The sequence below is a fragment of the Carassius auratus genome, chromosome 19, assembly GCF_003368295.1.
Source record: "Carassius auratus strain Wakin chromosome 19, ASM336829v1, whole genome shotgun sequence".
Taxonomy (NCBI): domain Eukaryota; kingdom Metazoa; phylum Chordata; class Actinopteri; order Cypriniformes; family Cyprinidae; genus Carassius; species Carassius auratus.
In genome coordinates, this window is record NC_039261.1 from 20,631,433 (window position 1) to 20,653,932 (window position 22,500).

Sequence of the window (22,500 nt, forward strand, 5' to 3'; positions counted from 1 at the left end):
ATATATATATATATATATATATATATATATATATATATATATACACACATACATATATATATATACACACATACATATATATATATACACACATACATATATATATATATATATATATAAAGTTAACATTTATTTTAATTTTAAATAGCAATTAATTAAATGAACCCTGTTTATAATACAATTATCAAAATCCATTGCATGTTGTTGAGTTTCTCTGGTGTGATGGTTGCTCATTTGACCCTATCTCCACTAACACACAACAGTCTTTCACTTCTATAGAGAATAGTTTGCATGTATTTGAGGCATGTAAATGAGGAAGGGTGTTGACAGACCTGCTTTGCTGGACATCCCCACCATGCTCTTCTTTTGTTTCCAGAAACTGATGTCGTTTTTGAAAGCCAGAAAATCAAACAAAAGCTGGAAGAAACAGCAGTGTTTTTAAAGCAGTGAAATATGAATCCCATCAGCATCTGCTCTATGACCAGCGTTAACACAAGATGATGAATCTCTGTGGAAAACACACTTACATGGAAGGCGGCCACGAAAAAGGTGAGTGCGAGGAAATATAGATTAGTGTCCACAAATATCCCCTTGATTTCATCAGCATCCTTTTCTGTGAAGCCTAGAGCGCAAAGACAAGAATATTACTGTGAATTATATTTTCTGTATTAGGTAGGCAGTTAAGCAGTCCAAAACTACACTAAATGACGGAAATACAGTTGTCTGCAAAATAATAATTAGTGCCTTTAATTTAATAGAATTCATATTTCAATTGTGATATTTATATAAATCTTAATACATTTACTTATATTATATATTACAGCTATATATATATATATATATATATATATATATATATATATATATATATATATATATATATATAGTAATTATATATAAATAGCAATATATATATATATATATATATATATATATATATATATATATATATATATATATATATATTATAATTTTTACTTATATATTATATTATAATTATTTTTGACAAAGTACTAATGGACATAAAATTTATCTAAATGAATAATAAATTTTAATACATTTACTTATATACATGAACCACTTGCTATGCAATTAATGGTTGTAAAAATCATATATATATATATTGTCATTAAATCCATGAAACTTTGATACATTGACTTGAATTACTTAATAAAAAATATAATTATATATTATTTACTGTATATAATGATTTATATAAATGAATTATTCAATAGCAATCCAAAACCATTAACTGAATGAACTATATTACTTAAATGGACATAAACGGTATCTAAATGAATAAGAAAATTTAATACATTCACTTATATGCATGAACCACTTGCAATGCAATTAATCAGCTAATATTTTTCTTATTTTATGGTTGTAACCCCCCCCCCCTTTTTTTATTTTTTTATTTTTATAAATATTGTACAAGTTTTTGCCAGTAATAATAATAATACACAGATATAAATAAAATCCCTGTGTTCTTCATTTGAAATTAAATCCATTTAACCTTGATACATTGACTTGAATTCCCCCGGGATTCGTCCGATTCTTACCGAACTGCTGAAGTGAATAAACGGCGTCCTGCATGTGGATCCAGAAGCGCAGTTTCCCGAGAGCGATGGAGTCGTATGAGATGGTCAGAGGAAGCTCAGTCGTGCTGCTGTTGATCTCCTGCAGGAACACGTGTCAAACCAAACACATTATGACTCTGTGAGGAGAAACACTGAGAGAGCAGAGAATCAGAGAAGCACAGGCACCATTAAATCCTTCACTCGGTTGCTCAGCTCATCTACAAACAGCAGCGGCAGGTAAACCATCTTCTTCCCGCTCTGATATCTGCAGGAGAGGAACGTAAAGGAGAGGCGGGTCCATTTATTGCTTTATCTCTTTAAAGGACTAAAGGTCACTGCAGAAGTCAGCGGTGATGTGACTCACACTTTCATGTAGCGGTGCACGTCTCCAGGAAGAGCCTCTCGGTCAAACAGGAAGTTCTCAGACACCACGTTCACGGTCAGACGGGAACGCCAGTGAGAAACGGGCCGGTCCTGCTCCGAGCCGCCGCTTTGCTTTAGCTGCTCCGGTTTCTGAGGACGAATCAGATTGGGTTTAGAGGAGCATGGATACAAAGCTTGTTCAGATGCAGGACGTGGGCTTCAACGCACCTGCGGCTCGTCCTGCCCCGTGATCAGGCTGATCTCTGGAGGTTTGGGCAGCATGTATGTGGTCAGCTGTGTGACTAGATGCACCTGGTGAGGATCCTGCCACGGAGAGACCCCTGCCTGATGCAGGAACACCATGGCATACAGCGTGCCGTTCTTGCGGGTCTTCTTCGGCACAGACACATTGACTAACCTTGAGAAAACAGACGCACAGATGTGAGAGAGCAGGTCTGGTTTGTGACAGTGGCCTATAATTGACACAAATGAAGCCCTACAGACTGAGACTACAGAGTGAGTGTGATCTAGTGTGTTAGTTAAATATTACAGCTACTAAATCACCTTTCAAACCTGGTGTTGACATCAAACTCTTCCTCTCTGTGGATCAGGCTGTGTCCGCCGTCAGCATTGGGTCGTAATGCAGTGTAGACACTTAGCTAAAAACACACATCCAAAATATCACTGTTACTGCATTTATTATTATATATATTTTTATTGCTTAATGGTGTGTATTTTGTACTGTAGATTTGTTGTTTATTTGTATTTAAATTAATAAATTAAATAAATGTCTGCTAATGTTATCGAAATGTGGAAATGTTTAGAGATAAACAGTTATAAAAAATCAAACCAAATAAATTTGATAAAAATAGACATAAAATAAATTATATTAAAATACATTACGAATGAAATTAAAATAAATAAATTGCTAAAAGAGATTTAAATAATCAACTAAAATATAAATAAATAAAAATATAATTATTTATATTATAACTAAACAGATAAATATGAGATTACAGTAAATAAATAGACAAAAAATAGATTTAAATAAACAAATACATAAAAAAAGAATATGAATAAATAAATAGATGAATACATAAAACAGATAAAAACGGGTAAATATGAGTTAAGTTAAAAATAAATAAATTGATGAATGAATAAAAGTAGATTAAAATGTATCAATCAATAAACATTATTATTTATGAAATGTTATAACTAAATATGAATATATTATATTATATTATATTAATAATATTTTAGATTACAATAAATTAAAAATATAGACAAATAAATACAACTAGATAAAATTTAAAAGACAAAAAATAAACATTCATGTATTAAGTATTATATATATATATATATATATATATATATATATATATATATATATATATATATATATATATAAAATTGTGCATAATTAATATAAAGTGAGCAAGGAAGTAATAGTAAATATATAGTGCAGTGCCGCAATGAGTAAGTAAAAATTATTAACTTGGAAATTTAATATCTTTTTATCTAAATTGGGTCTTTACACAGGAAACTATACAGATGCATTTTAAATTGTAGAAAAGGAAGATCATATTTGGGGATCCGTGGCATCTAAGAGACTGAAAATCCCTGTGCTAATGTACCAAAATCAAATAAATAGTATTTGATCTTTATATGTAGCAACATATCGCTTTATAAAGCCCTGGTCCTGGTTTGACATGCAGTGTTTGAGAAGCAGTATCTGTCCACTCACCTGCAGGCGAGGTCTCCCGGCCAGGTAAGGAGAGATGCAGCTGTCACTCTGGGGTTTCTCGCAGGGTTTGGTGTACACGATCCCGAACATGACCCAGCACGTGTGCAGCACATACAGGAGGAAGACCCCCACGATCAGACTCGTCACAGAGGTCTTAGGAAACATCTTACTGCATCACACACACGAGCAGAACATGCTGCTCGGAGGACAGACGTGGAGAAGAGACGGGAGAGGAGCTCAGCTGTCAATCAAACCTGATGCACACACGTCAGTCTAAACCCGCGCAGCAACATCGTTTAAAACACCTCACACTAATATTCTCATGTCTGACCACTGCAGCATCCTCACATATTCCCATTAAAGTCATCGATGATGATTCCTCATGATGAATCGTACGCGTTTAATTCCTTTAATTTGACGCTCGATTCGCTTTTGACGTGATGTTTCAATGAGCGCTTACTTCCGGGATTCACTTCCTGTCACAAGGGTTGCCAGTTTCCTTATTTTTCTCGTATCGTTCGTTGGTGGGTTGCCAGATTTGTTTTTTCTTCAACCTTTTAATGTCGTTGTTTTTGCCAAATAAGAAGAACTGCAAGCTCTGTAAAACATTTTAAAATATATATCTATTGTCACACATTTAACCCAGCCGTGGATATTAACACTTTTAAACGTATTATCATAATCAAAATATGATAAACACAACTTTTACTACATTTTTGTTTACGTAAACGTTTATTTAATATAACAAAACGACTTAAATATGAAATATTTTATTAATAAATTAAATTTAGCTTTTTAAAATATCAATTAATATTGTTGTTTTTAATAAATGAAAAGAAAACATTTATTTTTACACGTCTTTGGAGATTTGTAGTCTAGACGTGGGACATAAAGACTAAAAATATTTTTCTTTTATTTACCCAACGTTTATTTACTATTAAAGATACATTGATTAAATATAGGTAAATATTTTTTATGTATCTTCTACATGTGAAAATATTATTGTGATGTTTCTGCGTTGTCAGGGGTTCTACTTCCGTTCTGCACAGGAAGTTATTAACCCTCATTGCTGCAGTAGCGTCAAACGCTATTTTGTCGTTTTGCGCTACAATTTTTTCTCATTTCGGTGGAGGATTTACCCTTAAAATCCACCGCCATCATGAAACTCGTCAGGTAATAAACATCTATATGTATTATTTAATCAATATGCACTAATTACCCGCAGCGCTACATGATGCATTTTGACTGATGGAGTTAGATTGTCTGTTAGCTGTTAGCTACAGCAGGCGGGAATGAATGAATGAACCTGAATATATGTGTTTGAGGTCGTCTTCTCTTTATTGTCTTGTTTTAAATGCACTTGTTTATTTTTTAACATGTAAGTGGTGGTTTTAGTCACCATTTATGCATTTAAAACATTAGTTTGTAGATGCTGCGCTTTAAATCTAACAAATGCAGCAACACAAACAATCACGTTTAATGCTAGTAACGTTCTGTTTGCTTATTACTACAAATAAAATCTGCAAAACGCATGCATATATAGATTTGAAATATTACCAGGGAAATATTATACTGTTAAAACCAAATTACGAGGTTTAAAGTACAATTTCAGATTTCTGTTTAATATTGCTAGTTATGGGATTTCTACAGAAACAATACAATGAAGCCTGTGTGTGATGAATTTGACTAAATGCGTTGTTTGTTATATTTCTGCTGCTCTAAGGTTATTTCTAAGCATGATGAGTGCTTCAGTAATTGTTTGTGATTGTGATCCTGCAGGTTTTTGATGAAACTGAGTCATGAAACAGTCACCATTGAACTGAAGAATGGCACACAGGTCCACGGCACCATTACAGGTCACTATGATTAATAATAATAATAACCTAGTATTTCAAAGTATCTTCAAGTTGAGTAATCCTCAAACTGACAGCTGTCTGTGCACTCTTTAATTCCTGTACACAGGTGTGGATGTCAGTATGAACACTCACCTCAAAGCTGTGAAGATGACCCTCAAGAACAGAGAGCCCACTCAGCTGGAGTCTCTCAGTATTCGTGGAAACAACATCCGATACTTCATCCTGCCCGACAGTCTTCCTCTGGACACGCTGCTGGTCGACATCGAGCCCAAGGTCAAGTCGAAGAAGAGAGAGGCTGGTGAGTGCTAGAGAATACAATCTAAACCCAACTTGACATTGAGAGACAGACTGATTCATTGTGAAAATGTTGGTTTGCTTCCCTCTCTGTGTTGCAGTGGCTGGCCGTGGTGGGGGGCGAGGAAGAGGACGGGGTCGTGGCAGAGGAAGAGGACGTGGACGCGGCGGCCCGAGGAGATGAACGTCGCAAGCCACTGTACATTTGTGTGCTTTGTACAGCATTTGTTTCTATTTCTTTTCATTTAGAAAATATTTTGATTCTCAGTTGTTTGAATTTTGTACATTTAAATTCATTTCTTTTGAAAACTGATTTTGAGTCTTTTGTTTAGCTGCTGAGCTGTTTGTACTAATCATAAGGCAGTGATGTTTCTGCGAAGGTGTCTGGTTGTTTTTCTACATTCATGTCAATAAACTGCTTGATTAAACTTGTGTAGGTGTTTACTGAAGGGTGTTACTAATATGTTAATGGCCACTCCAAAAAACCATCTCCATCATGTGTCTCAAGTTTGCTAGTCAGGGGGAAACCTGGAAATACAAGGGGAAAAGAACAAAAATATTGTACCAACAATAAAAAAAAAGTTTACAACTTACCTGTTTTATTGTAAATGAATGCAAGGGGCTTTTATTTTGAAGACCGATCAAACACCCTGAAACTGAACAAATCGGTTCGTTTAAATTAGCCCATTACACATTTTTCCTTTCATTGTCCAAAATATAAAAAAAAAGGAGGCAAAAGCATGGACATCAATCTAAACTGGGTGCTCGACCAAAAAAACAAGCAGAAAAATATTTGAATGTAAAGACTATCATAGTTAACATAGAAATACAATTATCTTTCATTGTACTTGTACAATATTGTGTACAAAATACTAACCACCTCACAGATTCCTCCTTATGAAAATTTCTTTGTTTGCCATTTATTCTAAAGAGTCGACTCAAAGAGAGACTTCAACTAAAAAAAACATATATAGATATATACATACAATGACAAAATAATAGACACTGAAATTGTTGTCTACCTTAAAATTTTATTGGATAGAATTAATCATTGCTGTAATCACAAATAAATACACTATATAAAAACAACTGAAAGGATTTGTAAGGAAATAGCATTTTGAAACCGTGTTACCATGGTAAACTTGTTTAAAAAAAAGTGTTTACAAGATGCAATGGACCCAGTATAAAATGTTCCCCTCTAATTCCAGAACTGTATGGCTAGGTATATTATGTATTTACTCGTTTACTGATTTAAACAACATTGTCTAAGTTTATATGATTATTTTTTATTTTATTTTTTGTATTTTCGAAAATATTTTTTAAAAAGTGGGAAAAAAAGAAAATACATAGATCATACATCTCATATCAGTATTTCATGTCCATTTATTTATTTTGTAAGTAGCTTTGTATGCTGGTTTACTACACAGTATACTGCTACAAGCACATCATAGAAACATACCCATTTAGTACTTTAGTCATTAAATAGTGTAAAGGAAAAAAAGCATATGCTTTCATTTAAAGAATCTGCATCATCAGCTTAGTCGAATTAACAATTAAAAGTAAAAATGAAAAAAAAAGTAACCACTATATTTTCCATCTTTTTTGCACCCTGTAAAGTTTCTATATGTTGAAAATGTACTACTCAAGAATTAAATATCTGTATTTAGGTATGTTTTCTGTATCTTGCGAATGTTTCAGAAAGGAACAGGTCGATGAAGGTGTGTACAGCCCATTAGAGGAAGGGTTACTTCTCTGCCAGACGTATAAGATGAACAATTTCAGACCCTATTTACCTTCACCATAGTATAAAAAGGTACATTTTACAGTCCATTATTAGCCCGACTGACCAAACTAAAGCATAAAATGTAATTACAGTTCACAAAGTGGACAGTTCACCCCTCTTATCAAATATCAACATGTGTTTTAAATTGTAACTTTCACCTTTTTTCAATATAATTGTATTTTTAACCTTACGTACAATATAATCATAAGACCTCTGACGGTCTAGTTGCATAACTATCATGATAAGTGTTAGTGAAGGTTTTCCTCTTAATTTGAATGTTTCTCATCTCATTCTTCATCTAGGTTGTGGTTAGGAGCTCAACAGAACAACTTGCCTCAAAACTACATACAGAACTTCTGGCACTGAAGACAAATTACTACAGTGTAATGAACTGTAACAGAAATTACCTGCATGAAATGACCTTTTTTTTTCAAGCTTATCATGTCTTCCAATCATAAATAAAGTCCCAGTCTTTAACCCAATGCTAGGCAAATGTTGGGTTGAACTCTTTACTAATAAAAACTGAACAGAAGATACACTGATCGTCACAATCAGCTTGTAAAATGATGATGTAAAATGGGGCCATCAGTACAAACGTCAGTTTTGAAGAAGAAACAAAAGTTTTCTTTGTTTGACTTGGAAAGTTCATATGTTCACATTCATGTCATGATCACTATGGGTTTGTGTCTGTTGATTCTGTTGATTGTGATGTCTGTTTGTAGTGTCACTTTATTCACCATCAGCTGATCCAGAGATCAGACTAAAATCTAAAACCTGAAAGAAAAACACAAAATAGTCAAATGTGGTGACATTACTGCATCATCTTTGGAATAACTAAAACAAACTTTTCTCTATTAAGCTGATAATATAATCCTGTGATAAGTAGTGTCTAAAACACCCATTTAATCATCCAGTTTATTCCAAACTGTCGATGACCATAAATTATGACTTTTAACCTTTGACCCTTAAGGCGAGACACTGCAGGCAAAAACAATGTTTTTTCAAGCACCTGTCAATTTTGAGATTTTGGGCTTTTTGGTTTTTCATAAAGTGCTTTTTCAAACTAGTGGAAGGAAAACATCCAAAAGACACTGTTAAGTGTTTCTTTTATAGCACTTTATCTGTTTGTGTCAATAGATTTCAATTACAATACATATTTTTAAAGGCCGTTTTCTCAAAATGAGTTTTTTCTTCAACACTGAGCCATAAATCTCAACTTCAGTAGCACGTACACACACCAAACTTGACATTTTTATTCCTGTCTGTATTCTGAAGATTTTTACAGAGGGATTTGTTCATATATATTGTCCTTGATTATATACAACATTTTATTCCCCCCAAAATTGTGAAAATATATTGTTTTCTGGCTGTTCAAAGTATTTTCTGAATTATGGAGTGACAAAAAAAGATAACCAGAATTCCCTCTGTAAAAACATTTGACTCTAATATGTCAAAAAAATTAAACAAAAAATTTGAAACTGACTTCATCTAGTGTTCAGATTTTTGTACTAGAAATGTATGCAAATTAGCACATATTTCATTAAAGAATGCCTCATTTGCATATTTAAACATAACATTTTTGAAAACTTGTAATACAAAAAATGTTTGCAATAATCAATGTAATCAATCAACTGGGTAAGTAAGGTGATAACTATTAGATTTTTTTTTCCCTATTCACCTGCAGTGTCTCGCCTTAAGAAATGTGTGATACATATTGTAATGTACAGAAACATAATAATTATGTTCTTGCTTTAAAATAATAATTTAAAACTGTGAATTTTACTATTCATGTCCCAGAGGGCGTCTGTTTAACACAAATATTGATAAACCGGAAGACCAAAAAATAAACATATAAAGATAATTTATACATATATATATCATATATGTATAAAGTACATATAAAGATCAAAGACTATTTATTTGATTTTATAAACATTATTCAAACTACTATAAACAGAATAAAACTATTGTATAAGTATATGGTACGAGTACATATATGGATATATTTTGTCATTACTACTCACAGAAACCTCTGCAGTCCAAATTGTTTATCTTTTTTCATATCAGAAAGCAGCTTCACTGCTGAATCTCCTAGTTTATTTCCAGTCAGATTCAGTTCTTTCAGGTGTGAGGGGTTCAATTTCAGAGCTGCAGCCAGAGCAGCACAACCTTCATCTGTGACTCCACAATCCCGTAACCTGTAGAGAACAATGACATTCTTCAGTCTCTTATTTCAGGATCTACAACAACTTCACAATCAGAAAAGAGAGACTTAACCCACAACTTGATTAACAGGTCTCATCATAGTAGGAATGCATGTATCTTCACAGAAACTGATAAATGATGATACAGAATCTGTGAGTTCATCAGGATCAGTGGCTGCAGCTTCAAAAACACTCCAATCCAAGCAGTCAAAGCAGACTTGTATATCCCACTCTGCGTCATTAGTCCATCTATTTACAAGTCCTTATTATGGGTTTAGCTGAATTAGGTTTCTGCCTGTGTTAGGTAAACTGGACGGTGATCAGAGAATTCCAAAGCTGAATGATTTGTGTGTCAGTGATGCGCGGGTTGATCCGAAATGAGCGGGTGCCTGCAGTTACCCGTGGTTAGGAGTCATCCAAAAATATTTAATGATATTCAGGTCGCAGTCGTTCAGGTCGATTGAAATAAAGATGCCAATTAAACCTTTGTAATGAATATAGTACTAGACACAATTTTGAAATACATAGGCCTACTCTTTATTGGCTGAATAACTGGTGCGATTATAGAGTCACCACCTGTCCTGCTTTAGGTTGTACAGCAATTTTACTTTTTGTCCCGTCTCACACAAATTGAGCATCTGTACCAATTTTTAATTCGACCCTGCCTAATAAATACACGGATACGTCCATGGGTGTACTGTTAACTTATGTCCAATAGTTCAGAGGAGAGCAATAAAAGCGTTAGTCGATAGGCTGAGTCGTATGTCAATCAAACTGTTGACTGGCGCATGAACGCCTCCTCAACATTGTCAACAGTCTCAAATTAGAGAGCGAGCGTGCTGTTCGGTCAGGTTAAGCAGCCATGGCCAGTATGGCCATGAAAAAGAGAAGATGCACTATTAATAGCGAATGGACCACAACATACTCTTGGTTAAGACCTGTAGATGGCGAAGCAGAGAGAGCTTTTTGCATTTTATGCAAATGCAGTTTTTCTGTGGGACATGGTGCATGTGAGTACCACAGAAAAAAAACACATCATCAAGAAACATGCAAATCAGTGCAATAGTTTTTCAATAAACCAAATGACCCACAGGCTGACAAAGTTTGGGCAGCAGAAATGACGAGCATTTATCATGCCGTACATCACACACATTCATATCGCTCTACCGACTGCAGTAACAAGTTATCCCCAGTCATTTTTCCAGATTCTGAAATAGCTAAGAAAAAAGCTGTAGAAACTTTGGGTGATATTTTGGGTCAGGTAGTGTCTTAACCTTTTAGTCGGTGGGTTTAAAAAGAAATAAAGGCGATATATTAGCCTACAGAAAGCTTGAAATGTCTACCAAAATAAATAGGCTATAATCTGAATATGTAATCCATATGAAATGTGCATTTCTCTCTGGCGTTCAGGGTGACTCCTCATGGTCAACTTCATCTTAGCAGCGACACAAAAACACCAGTTTATTACTAAACAATTAAATGTCTCCTTGCTAATTTAGACACAGTCATAATCATTACCAGTTCTTTGTGGCAAGCCTTGTGTGCGGTCATAACGCTTATTATCCTGTAGGCTATAGCCTATTTAAGTAATTAAATTAATATAAAGGGACAACGCATTTACTACTTGTAAAAAAAATGTGGGTCAGGAAGCGGGTCGGGTACAATAATTTCTTTTTTTGCAGTCCGAGTTGCGGGTGGTTAGTTGAAAACATCGGTCGGGTGCATCCATTTAATAATTTATTTTAACAATATAATTAACTCTCAATGTGTTATTATTGCATACTGTTTTATAATGTACTATAACAGCGAGGTGCATCTATCTTGCAATCGGGCAAGTAATAGCAGTTAACTACTATTGTTGCAAATAAAATTCTCCTATTTTTAAATAGTGTAAATAGAATCTATACTTATTTGCAGTTAATGTAAATAACTTCTATCACTAATATAATATGCTATTTTCACCTCACTGCCATGAGGAAAGTAAAAGTAGAAGAGAGGAGTAGAAAGGTTTACAGATTATGAAAAGCAGAGAGCATATCTACTTCTGAATAATACAATAAAAAAAAATGAAAAAAAAATGTTGTCTTGTGTATGTTGCCTTATGTTCGGTAGTTTGTCTCTGGTAAAACTGATAGGAAAAGATTGAGTAAACAGAACAAACAAATGAAAACAGCAAAAGAAGAGCTGAAGTTTACAGTGCCCTCTTGATCACTGAAATGCATGCTGTAATGTACATTTTATGTTTTAAATTATTATTTAATTTTTTACAATTTAACAATTTAACAATTATATTATTGTCTATTGTTGTAATGGTTTTGCATTTTTTATTTTAAAATAATATGCCAGTGATTATATTAATTTGAAAAATTAAAAAGATGCATGTCCAGTATTATGTTTTGTTTTTCAATTAACTGTTGAAACCAGACATTAAGAGGACTAGCAAATATTTGCCCAAATACATTATTGCACATACATTATATTCATTATTATATCCAGTAGTTTAATATCATTAATTCTCAATATACTTTCATTGCTTCTTGTGGGCAAGACACACAAATATAAACAATGGTGTTCAATTATTGACGAAAGTGAAGTGATTAGAAAGAGAATAAAACCTAGACAGACAGACCCAGTTCTACATTGTGCTTAAAGGGGTTAACTTCAGTATTACAGAAAATGTCAGGACCTTTTTTTATTTTTAATATACTCCAAAATCCTCAACTCTTTGTATGAAAAGTTAAAATTGACAAAAACATTTAATAAAATGAAGATTAAAACAAAAAAAAATCTTCACTTGTCTGAAGATCTTACCACAGTGTCTCCAGTTTGCAGTGAGGATCCTTCAGTGCATCAGAAAGCAGCTTCAGTCCTGAGTCTCCTAGATTATTATAATTCAGATCTAGTTCTCTCAGGTGTGAGGGGTTTGATCTCAGAGCTGCAGCCAGAGCAGCACATCCTTCATCTGTGACACCACAATCCCACAACCTGTAGAGAACAATGATACTCTTCAGTCTCTTAGTTCAGGATCAGTGCCTTGATCGTGGTGGTACCATTGCTGTCTATAGGGTCAGAGAGCTCTTGGATTTCATTTAAAAAAGTATCTTCATTTGTGTTCAGGAAGATGAATGAAGGTATACAGGATTTAAACGACATGAGGGGGAGGGTGAAGATTCAGACCCACATCCACATAGGTATGTGAGAGTTAAAGGGATAGTTCACCCAAAAATTCTGTCATCATTTACTCACACTCATGTCGTTCCAAAGCTGAATGAGTTGCTTTCTTTTTTGAACATAAAAGAAGATATTTTGAAGGTTGCTGGTAATCAAACAGTTGGTGGTTACCATTGACTTCCAGAGTAGGAAAAAAATACTATGGAAGTCAAGGGGAACCACCAACTGTTTGATTACCAGCTACCTTCAAAATATCTTCTATGTTAGATATAAGAAAGCAACTCATACAGGTTTGGAACGACATGAGGTTGAGTAAATGATGACAGAATTTTCATTTTACCGTGTCATAATCTTTATGTATCTTCCAATGTATGTATACTAGTGCTGGGCGGTTTGACCAAAAATTTATATACTTTTATTTTTATATATATAATATATATTTTTTGTTTATATATTTTTTTTCAAAATTATACCAGTTTTCCGGTTTATGATGTTTTTATTTCATGCATAATCAGGTGTACAATGCATTTTCTGCTGGTTTATATTCCAAGACGTGCTTAAGGTGCTGGAGCAAATTGCTCATGTTGCTGCCTTTGGCGACAATTTTAGCCCGACAGCACTTGCATAAAAAGTGTACATATATATTATTTTCCTTGTTTATCTAAAAGTGCTCTTTTTCTTGTTTTAAACCTAGCCAAAAACCCATGTGGCTGTGTTTCCATGTCAATCCATGTTCATTTTTCCCGCAAAGTATGCGCTTTCACTTTAATTTAGCGCCTGCAGCACAGCAAAAATATACTCAGTACGTTAACAATTGCTGCACTGCTGCAGAGCACTGCTCCTTGAACACCCTGACCGAAACCTCGTGCAGCTGGAATCCATTAATACGCACAGCAGACGGACTGTGTGAAACAGGCGTTATAATGTAACACCAGAGCACATCTGAGTTTACCCTCACCATGCCTCGCAGTCGCTGCTTAGAAGTGTAACATTGTAAAGGGTCCGCCAGAAACAGTGTTGCGTGGCCGCGGCACAGCATAACATTTGTTCCAAACGCTGAGTAATTAAATACACCGGTATGGCGGTATATTCAAAATTACCATCGTAACGAAAATATACACTGGTTTTCGGTATGAACCGGTTTACCGCCCATCACTAATGTATACTATCATAAAAAATGACACAAAATTGTCAGACTGACACCTTTTAAAGAACCTAATGAATATTAAAAAAACATTTAGCTTTTTTTTATTACTTTGTTTCATTGTATCATACAGTACATTAATCCTAGTAGAAAGAGAAAGAAGATTTTGAGACATTTATACAATCTTACCTTAGTCTCTCCAGTTGACAGTGAGGATCCTTCAGTCCATCAGAGAGCAGCTTCACTCCTGAGTCTTGTAGTTTATTTCTAGACAGATTCAGTTCTCTCAGGTGTGAGGGGTTTAATCTCAGAGCTGAAGTCAGAGCAGCACAACCTTTATATGTCACACCACAATGGTTCAACCTGTAGAGAACAATGACAATCTTCTTTAGTCTCTCGGTTCAGGATCTACAGCTCAGGGGTCTCATTTATAAAACTCTCTGTAGATTTCATCCTAAAATTTTACGTAGGCACAAAAGCTAGATTTTGCGTACTCCCAAAAGTTTTCAGATTTATAAAACCAGTCATACTCCAGAACCTCAGCAAAAATCTCTTTATAAATTCCAGTCAGGGATAGATTGTGTGTACGTGCACCTCTACCTTGTTTCCTCCCAGAAATCACCATATATGGAGCTTAAAAGGCCTTGTTTTACTATGCATAACCTCATCTGCATTTCATTTCCATGCATGTGACACCATGTTTAACACAGAGACAGTAGGCAAATAGTATCCTTGCTTTGTTTTAGAATAAATATATGAAAATATGCATAAAAACAAAATGGTTTCAAGTAGTTCTCAGATATATTTTAGATGAGCTCATTCTATTACACTGGCCAAATAGAATTTTAAACAATTCAAATCAAATTAAATGCATGCAGTTTTGCTGATAAGATAATATTTTAGTTATTTTAGTGGAAACAGATTTGCCCATATTTATAGCAGTCTATTGTCCGATTCAGCGTGTCACTGACAAACTATCTTAAAAAGGAAACATGCAAATCTTACTGTTTTCTCCTAGTTATGTCCTTCAGATATAGTGGAATTTTTCATAATGTTGTAGAGATTACTTTACATGACATTAACACCTCCATGCACCTGTGGTTGTACAGCAATCCAGTAGTGTACATTATCGCAGTAAGTGTTGTTGTCGCTAAAATATTTATCATAACATGTGATCTGTAGTTTAGTTTAAAAATCAATTATTGAGCACCTATAGCACTCCTCGCTGTCATCACTTATTTACGGCAAGTTTACTTTTTTATAAATCATGATTTGTGCGTCGATAATTGCGTACGCATAAATTATGCCCATTTGGTGCATACGAAACTTTTATAAATGAGACCCCTGATCATTAGGTACTTCACTATCAGAAAGAGAGACTCAATCCACGCTAATGCACGACAAGATTAACAGCTCCACTCTAAGGTTCAGACCAACTTCTATATGGGTATTTGAGAGTTAAATTTACTTTTACCATATAAAATATTTTATGTGTCATCCAATCATGTGTTTACTGTCATAAATTCAGTAAAATTATGTATTTAATATTAAATGACACCAGACAAATAAATATTTAATAAAGATTTAAAAAAACACAATCTTCAGTTACCTGACAGGACACTTTTAAGTATTTCTTTTGTTTTAGTATTTTTTCCTTTTGTATTTTTTTTAATATCATTCATTAATCATAGTAGTAGGATAATTAACATTTTGACACATTTATACAATCTTACTGCAGTGTTTCCAGTTTACAGTGAGGATCCTTCAGTAGATCAGAAAGCAGATTCAATCCTAAGTCTCCTAGTTCATTTAGAGACAGATTCAGATCTCTCAGGTGTGAGGGGTTTGATCTTAGGGCTGAAGTCAGAGCAGCACAACCTTCATCTGTGACTCCACAATCATACAACCTGTAGAGATTAAAAAACATGAATGATGAACCTACACCAGATGTAATTAAAGAAAAAAATATGAAAACAACAAATTTAATATAGAAAGTAAAACATACATATAAACATAATTAGAGAACAAACAGACAGAATTAAAGTTTCTGTTGGCTGTCAGTTTTGATCCCTCTCTGTCACATCATCTTCAACACACTGATCTCTACAATCATCAGCTCTCGCACAGAAACACTAAAATCCTCATCAGCTGCTTCTCTAAGTGTGCGATTTCACACTCCTGGGGTCTCAGAAATAAAACTTTGAGTATATTTCACTCTTGAAGTGTTAACAGATAAAAGATACAAAAGATAGATTTTGCTTTTGAACAAAAAAAAAAAAAAAGATCTGTTTTTAGTGTTACCTATAAGCATTATTCTCACCACAATATTAGCAACAGGGATGTGCACAGCGGTGGCTAAGGCCCCAAGCCACATCCCCTTTGCCCCTGGCTGATGTTCCCCTCTATCAGCCAGAGTATGGTATATGAATGGAGTGGATTTAAATCCACGCTAAAAGCATTCTGTAATGACTCTGCTGCTCCAGATCCACTGCAGTGTTAGCAAACTGTATTATTTTTTAAAGGGTATGTCAATTTTCTATAATAACATTCTAAAGCAGTGATTCCCAAGCAGGGGTTCTTAAACTAGTTACAATATAAGTAAACTCTGTATACATAAAACACATCTTTAATCTATGTGTTTTTATCAAATGGAAAACAAAGGTTAAAATTATTCAGATTCTTTGAATACTTCTATCACACTTATTAAAGAGCATATGGCACCTTGCATGGCCTTGCCAGTGATTTTGTGAACACTTCTCCTCAGGGCCGGCGCTCCGCACACGCACATCCCGCACTGCGCATAGGGCACCAAGTGCTTGGGGGGGGCGCCAAAAAATCTGGGTCGTGAAAAAATCATCACAATAGGCTACTAGTATAAATAACAAATAAAATATTTCTAAAAGCATGTTAATATACAAAAGCAATACAAAAGTAATATAGGCCTAACAGGCATGTACTGGTCATCGGGACTACCGGGAGATTCCCGGTGGGCCGCGGTCTGGTTGGGCCGGTGTGTTATGTATTTTGTTTTTAAATCATTAGTAACCGCAAATATATTCGTAATTATATTGTTGTATGGTACAATTCCGGCCTTATGTGTCTCTCTCATGAAGCTGCATGATGCTTTTTGTTTTTACGTTAGTCACAATAATTTATTTAAAACATTACAAAAAGCAGTATAAAGAACAGATAAAACGACGCGTGCGCATGATGCTGATGCGAGCTGCGAGACGTGACGTGTTCACTGCTCTCATTGGCCAATCAGAATCAAGTTCTAGCCTTGAAAAGCGGGCCATTACAACTGCAACGAAATTCAATATGTTAAATAATAAAATATCTAAGCGTAAGGAGGGGCCGAACGTTGAGAGAGAGAAAACGACAAGCACTTGAGGCAGATGCCACCAATGTGTCAAGATATATAAATTATTTGCTGGAAGGCAAAAGATTCAGTGAAGACGTCAGCAGGGCGGGACTTGACTGCTGAGGTGAGACAGAAGTGATACACGTAGGCTACTGCATTGTTTTGTTTCAAAAAGTTAGGATATTCATGCTGTAATATGCCACCACTCACTGATCTATATGAATTACATTTAAAATTCTCAGCTCTCAGGTTCTGTCCATTTTATTACAAAATTCAGACAATACCGTTTTGACGTCAGAAAATGTGACATGACAGATCGCTTTATCGCGTCAGTGCTAGTAAACGGATCATCTGTTACTTTCTGTTTAAAGATACAGTATAACTTACCGAAATGTATATATGCCTCATAAATAATATCGATCAATCAGTCATCAGTCAAAACAGCAGGAGAACAATTATGTCACAGAACATTTACATTTACCTCAAGAAAGCCATTTAAAGACCATAGCAAGGTTAGTTGAGAAAAATAGCCATAAGAAAGGAGTATTTTGCTAAATGTGTGCACTATAGTACATATTTATTATATTTTCACCTGCCATTAAATAATTGTTATTATAATGAAAACTGCATTACATTTAATTATTTTTAATATTTAATAATACAAGCTGATGCTCTATGTCTCTGTATATTTACAGCATTTATGTGAGATATATTTTTTCAATTTGTAATCAATTGAGAAAAAAATCTCTTAAAGTGCCAGGCAGAAGCCTTATACCTTCTGTCGGTCTGTGTCATTGTGAACATAAGACAAAGAGAAATAACTCACTGCTCTTGAATAACAGCTTTAACAAGGATATATATGTATGTATATATGTGTGTGTGTATTTTATATTTGGATATGCAATATCTGTACCTGAAAACGGTGCTATTTATGATCTTTTTTTCTTATTTTATTACTGACTGTTCACTTGTCTTCATTAATGTTTGAACTTAAAAGTTAGTGTTTATTGTGGTATTGAAATTGGAATTGTGAAATGAGACTGACGCTTATTTACAAAGAAAACAATAGCAATTTTATTTGTATGTATTTATTTTTGGCAGGGCAAGTACAGTTTTGAACCCTAGCATCGAGCTCTGCATTTGAATATATAAGCCAGTCTACTTCAAGGATTTTTAAAGGCCTTTGATTATGTTAAGAAAATTTTAAAATAAATCACTACACAAAATTCTTTGTTTTAATTACTCTTTTATTTTATTGTAGAGCAGTGGTCTTTATAAATCACGTTTACTGTAGATCAGTGGTCTTAATACTAGCCTACTATAGCAGCTAACAGGTCAGAGATATTTAAAATAAAGCCTGATAAAATCATTTGCATTTTCTTTGTTTATTATTTTAATATTTTCTTCTTGGTTTTGATAGTAATACATTCTAATCAGTAATTTTACATGCAGATTAATGTATGTATAGACATGTAGTGTGTGTGTGTGTTTGTGTGCGTCTGCGCGCGCGCATGTTTACATGAATAGTGGGCCGGTCTGGATGAAGTCCAGGGCTGATTTTTTGTCCCAGTCCAGCCCTGGGCCTAGACCAAATTAGTCGAGAACAAGGTGCATCTCTGTGCCAGTCTCCCTCTGGTGCCCCCCCTTCCCCACCTCCCAGTGGTCTATTATGGTGGTTCGATTATGCCTCAATCAATGTCAAATTTGGCAGACCTCAGACATGTCCTTGAAAAGGCACCAAGAGTCGGGGGCGGAAAAAAGAAGTGACTGCGGGATGATGCTCGCGCGTCGCTTGCAGGTAAGACAATGTTTTAAATAAAAATTTTAGTTTTAATAGAAGTAAGCTAAGTAAAGGTAACGTAAGGTAACGCGGTAATCTAACTAATTACTTTTCCCGTCGTTACAATGCCATTAATGTTACTGAACGTTAAATGCGGTGCGTTACTATGCATTGATTTAATAAACTATGCAATCCGAACACACCCCTGGCTCACACTGAGTGAGCAGGTGGGTTAATGACGAGATAAGCGGTTGTGATTGGCTAAGGCAGAGTCATGTGTTTCATGGTAGCCAATCAGAGCCAGTGTTTTTACACACATGCCGGCACACGCGGCTGCGCCAGCGGCGATAAACACACACACACAAGCAACAGCTACACAGAGATTCGCAGCAGAGATGGCGAGATGGCGAGTCAGGAGCAATCCGATGAAAAGTTGGCATTTTCAAAGTGAAGATATAAGCACTACCTCAAATTCATTGTGGTCAAAGGCAAGAACGTGCATGTAATGTGTGACACGCAACAAAGCTAGTGGCCAAAAACACTTTTCTTACAAAGATAATACTCGAAGTGCAGGATAAAACTCTTGCTGTCTGTTGACGTGCAATAAATATTGAAAGTTATGTACCTGTCTGTTCTACTCATTTGAACTGACTTGTGAAAACTTTTTTTGTGAAAACTTTTTTTTTTTTACAGTAACGCAAATAGTTACTTTCCCTGGTAACGAGTTACTTTTATTATAGAGTAATTCAGGTACTAACTCAGTTACTTTTTGGAAGAAGTAGTGAGTAACTATAACTAATTACTTTTTTAAAGTAACGTTCCCAACACTGCTGATAGCTGATTTTGCAGCTAGGAAATGTAGGCGTGTGCCTCTGTAGGGCCTCTGACAACTGATGGTAGTGAAAATGTTTAATAAAGTTCTATAGAATAGCAGAATGGTCTTTTTATAGAGATGTAGTCCCTCTGTTGAGTAATTTCTACTGTCCAGTTATGCATGGTTATTCGCAGTTTAAAATGTGCACTTTAAAATTCATACTTCATAAAATTCATACACTTATACTGTTATTTGCACTAAACTTGGGTGGGTGGTTGGGGGGGGGGCACAAGCATTTATGCTTAGGGCACCCAAATTTTTGGTAAGAAAGCACATGCTAAAATCAAGAATGTGATCATGTTTTATCAGTGTAGTGATTATTGTGAGTGTGACTTACTGAGCTGATCTGCATTCTTTAATCACAGGCAGCAGCTTCTGAAGAACTTCATCTGCTGCATTTTGGGATCCAATAAACTTTTTTAGAACAAACTCTTCCATCTTCTGCTCTGATGTCAGCAACACATAAACCAGAGCTGACCACTGTGAAGAAGAGAGTTTGATTTGTTTTATTTTTTTAGATGTCAAATAATCTTGGATCTCCTGCACCAGTGAATCTTCTCCCAGTTCATTCAGACAGTGAAACAGATTGATGGATCTCTCTGGAGAGGAATTCTCCCTGATCTTCTCTTTGATGAACTCAACTGTTTCCTCTTTGTTGTAAGAGCATCTTCCTGTCTGTGTCAGTAGTTCTCTTAAGAGAGTCTGACAGAACTTCAAGGAGAGACCCAGAAGAAAACGCAAGAAAAGATCCAGATGTCCATTCTTACTTTGTAAAGCCTCATCCACAGCTCTCTGGTGCAGGCCAAATAATCCCTTTTTTTTCTTCCGGGTTAAAACTTTGAAGGAGGGACTTTGTTCAGTTTGATCAAACACATTTATGCAGGTCTTTGTAAAGGAGTGATGTGCATATAGAGCTGCTAGATGTTCCTGGATGCTCAAATGAACAAAACAGAAAGACTTTCCCCTGGTTCAAGCCAAACTCCTCTCTGAAGATCTGAGTGCACAATCCTGAGTACACTGCTGCTTCTTTCTCTTCAATGCCACACTCTCTCAGGTCTTCCTCATAGAAGATCAGGTTTCCTTTCACAAGCTGCTGAAAAGCCAGTTTCCCCAGTTTGAGGATCATATCTTCATCTTTGACTGTATTCTCATAGTCCTTTCCTTGCTTGATGTTGGTCTGAAGGATCAGGAAGTGTGTGTACATTTGAGTTAGAGTCTTGGGAATCTCTCCACTCTCTGCTTCACTCAACATCTTCTCCAGAACAGCGGCTGAGATCCAGCAGAACACTGGGATGTGGCACATGATGTAGAGGCTCCTTGAAGACTTCAGGTGTGAGATGATTGTATTGGCCAGACTCTGATCACTGATTCTCTTCCTGAAGTATTCCTCCTTCTGTGGATCACTGAAGCCTCGTACCTCTGTCACTCGATGGACACACTCAGAGGAGATGAGATCAGCTGCTGCTGGTCTGGAGGTGATCCAGATGAGAGCAGAGGGAAGCAGATTCCCCACAATGAGGTTCATCAGCAGCACATCCACTGAAGCTGATTCACTTACATCACACAACCTCACATCGCTCTGAAAATCCAGAGACAGGCGACACTCATCCAGACCATCAAAGATGAACAACACTTTATATTCATCACTAGATATTTCCATATCTTTGGTTTCAGGGTAAAAAGACATGAAGAAGATCTGAAAGACTGAGTGTTTTGTCCTTCATCAGGTTGATTTCTCTGAAAGGAAGTGGAAATATGAGCTGGACGTCCTGATTCTCTTTCCCTTCAGCCCAGCCCAGGATCAACTTCTGCACAGAGACTGTTTTTCCAATGCCAGCGACTCCCTTTGTCAGCACAGTTCTGATGGGTTTTTCTTGTCCAGGTAAAGGTCTAAAGATGTCATTGCATTTGATTGCTGTGTCCTCTGTTGCTGCTCTCCTGGATTGTGTCTCAATCTGTCTCACCTCATGCTCATTATTGATCTCTCCTCTCTCACTCTCTGTGATGTAGAGCTCTGTGAAGATCTCATTCAGGAGAGCTGGGTTTCCTTGCTTTGATGTTCCTTCAAACAGACACTGAAACTTCTTCACCAGATTTGATCTGAATGTGCTTTGGATCAGTTAAAAATGAAAATAAAAAACAGATTACCACATTAATCTATTAATAAAATCGAATCTATGTCTACACCAGACATGACAAAAGCATACAGAACTCATTTTGATTAGTGATACTGTCTACTCTGGATGCACAACATGACAAGTAACTGTCATTAAATGGATGTACCATTATATTTCTTAAATAAAATAACTGTCTGACGTTCTGTGCAGAGTTGTACCTCAGATCAGCTGG

At 35.4% G+C, this 22,500-nt stretch overlaps 2 protein-coding genes and 1 pseudogene across 2 annotated transcripts in view; 1 reads left to right on the top strand and 2 right to left on the bottom strand.

The window, feature by feature from the left end:
• The window catches only part of LOC113119753 (cleft lip and palate transmembrane protein 1-like protein), an 8,499-nt gene extending 4,327 nt beyond the window's left edge, over window positions 1-4,172 (bottom strand). Inside the window, exons 1-8 of the mRNA XM_026289395.1 lie at window positions 3,685-4,172; window positions 2,505-2,599; window positions 2,169-2,358; window positions 1,942-2,090; window positions 1,764-1,842; window positions 1,560-1,677; window positions 528-622; window positions 333-417 (exon numbers count right to left, since the gene is read on the bottom strand). Of these exons, the coding sequence (XP_026145180.1) occupies window positions 333-417; window positions 528-622; window positions 1,560-1,677; window positions 1,764-1,842; window positions 1,942-2,090; window positions 2,169-2,358; window positions 2,505-2,599; window positions 3,685-3,849 (976 nt within the window). The 5' untranslated portion in view covers window positions 3,850-4,172. The remainder of the gene's footprint in view (window positions 1-332; window positions 418-527; window positions 623-1,559; window positions 1,678-1,763; window positions 1,843-1,941; window positions 2,091-2,168; window positions 2,359-2,504; window positions 2,600-3,684) is intronic.
• Window positions 4,173-4,717: 545 nt separating this feature from the next.
• Window positions 4,718-6,266, top strand: LOC113119779 (small nuclear ribonucleoprotein Sm D1-like). Its single transcript, XM_026289435.1, has 4 exons — window positions 4,718-4,857; window positions 5,464-5,540; window positions 5,647-5,838; window positions 5,936-6,266. Exons 1-4 carry the CDS (start codon window positions 4,844-4,846, stop codon window positions 6,016-6,018), a joined length of 366 nt encoding a protein of 121 aa, XP_026145220.1. The 5' UTR covers window positions 4,718-4,843; the 3' UTR covers window positions 6,019-6,266.
• A 3,371-nt stretch (window positions 6,267-9,637) lies between these two features.
• Window positions 9,638-22,500, bottom strand: part of LOC113120206 (NLR family CARD domain-containing protein 3-like) — a 12,950-nt pseudogene continuing 87 nt past the window's right edge.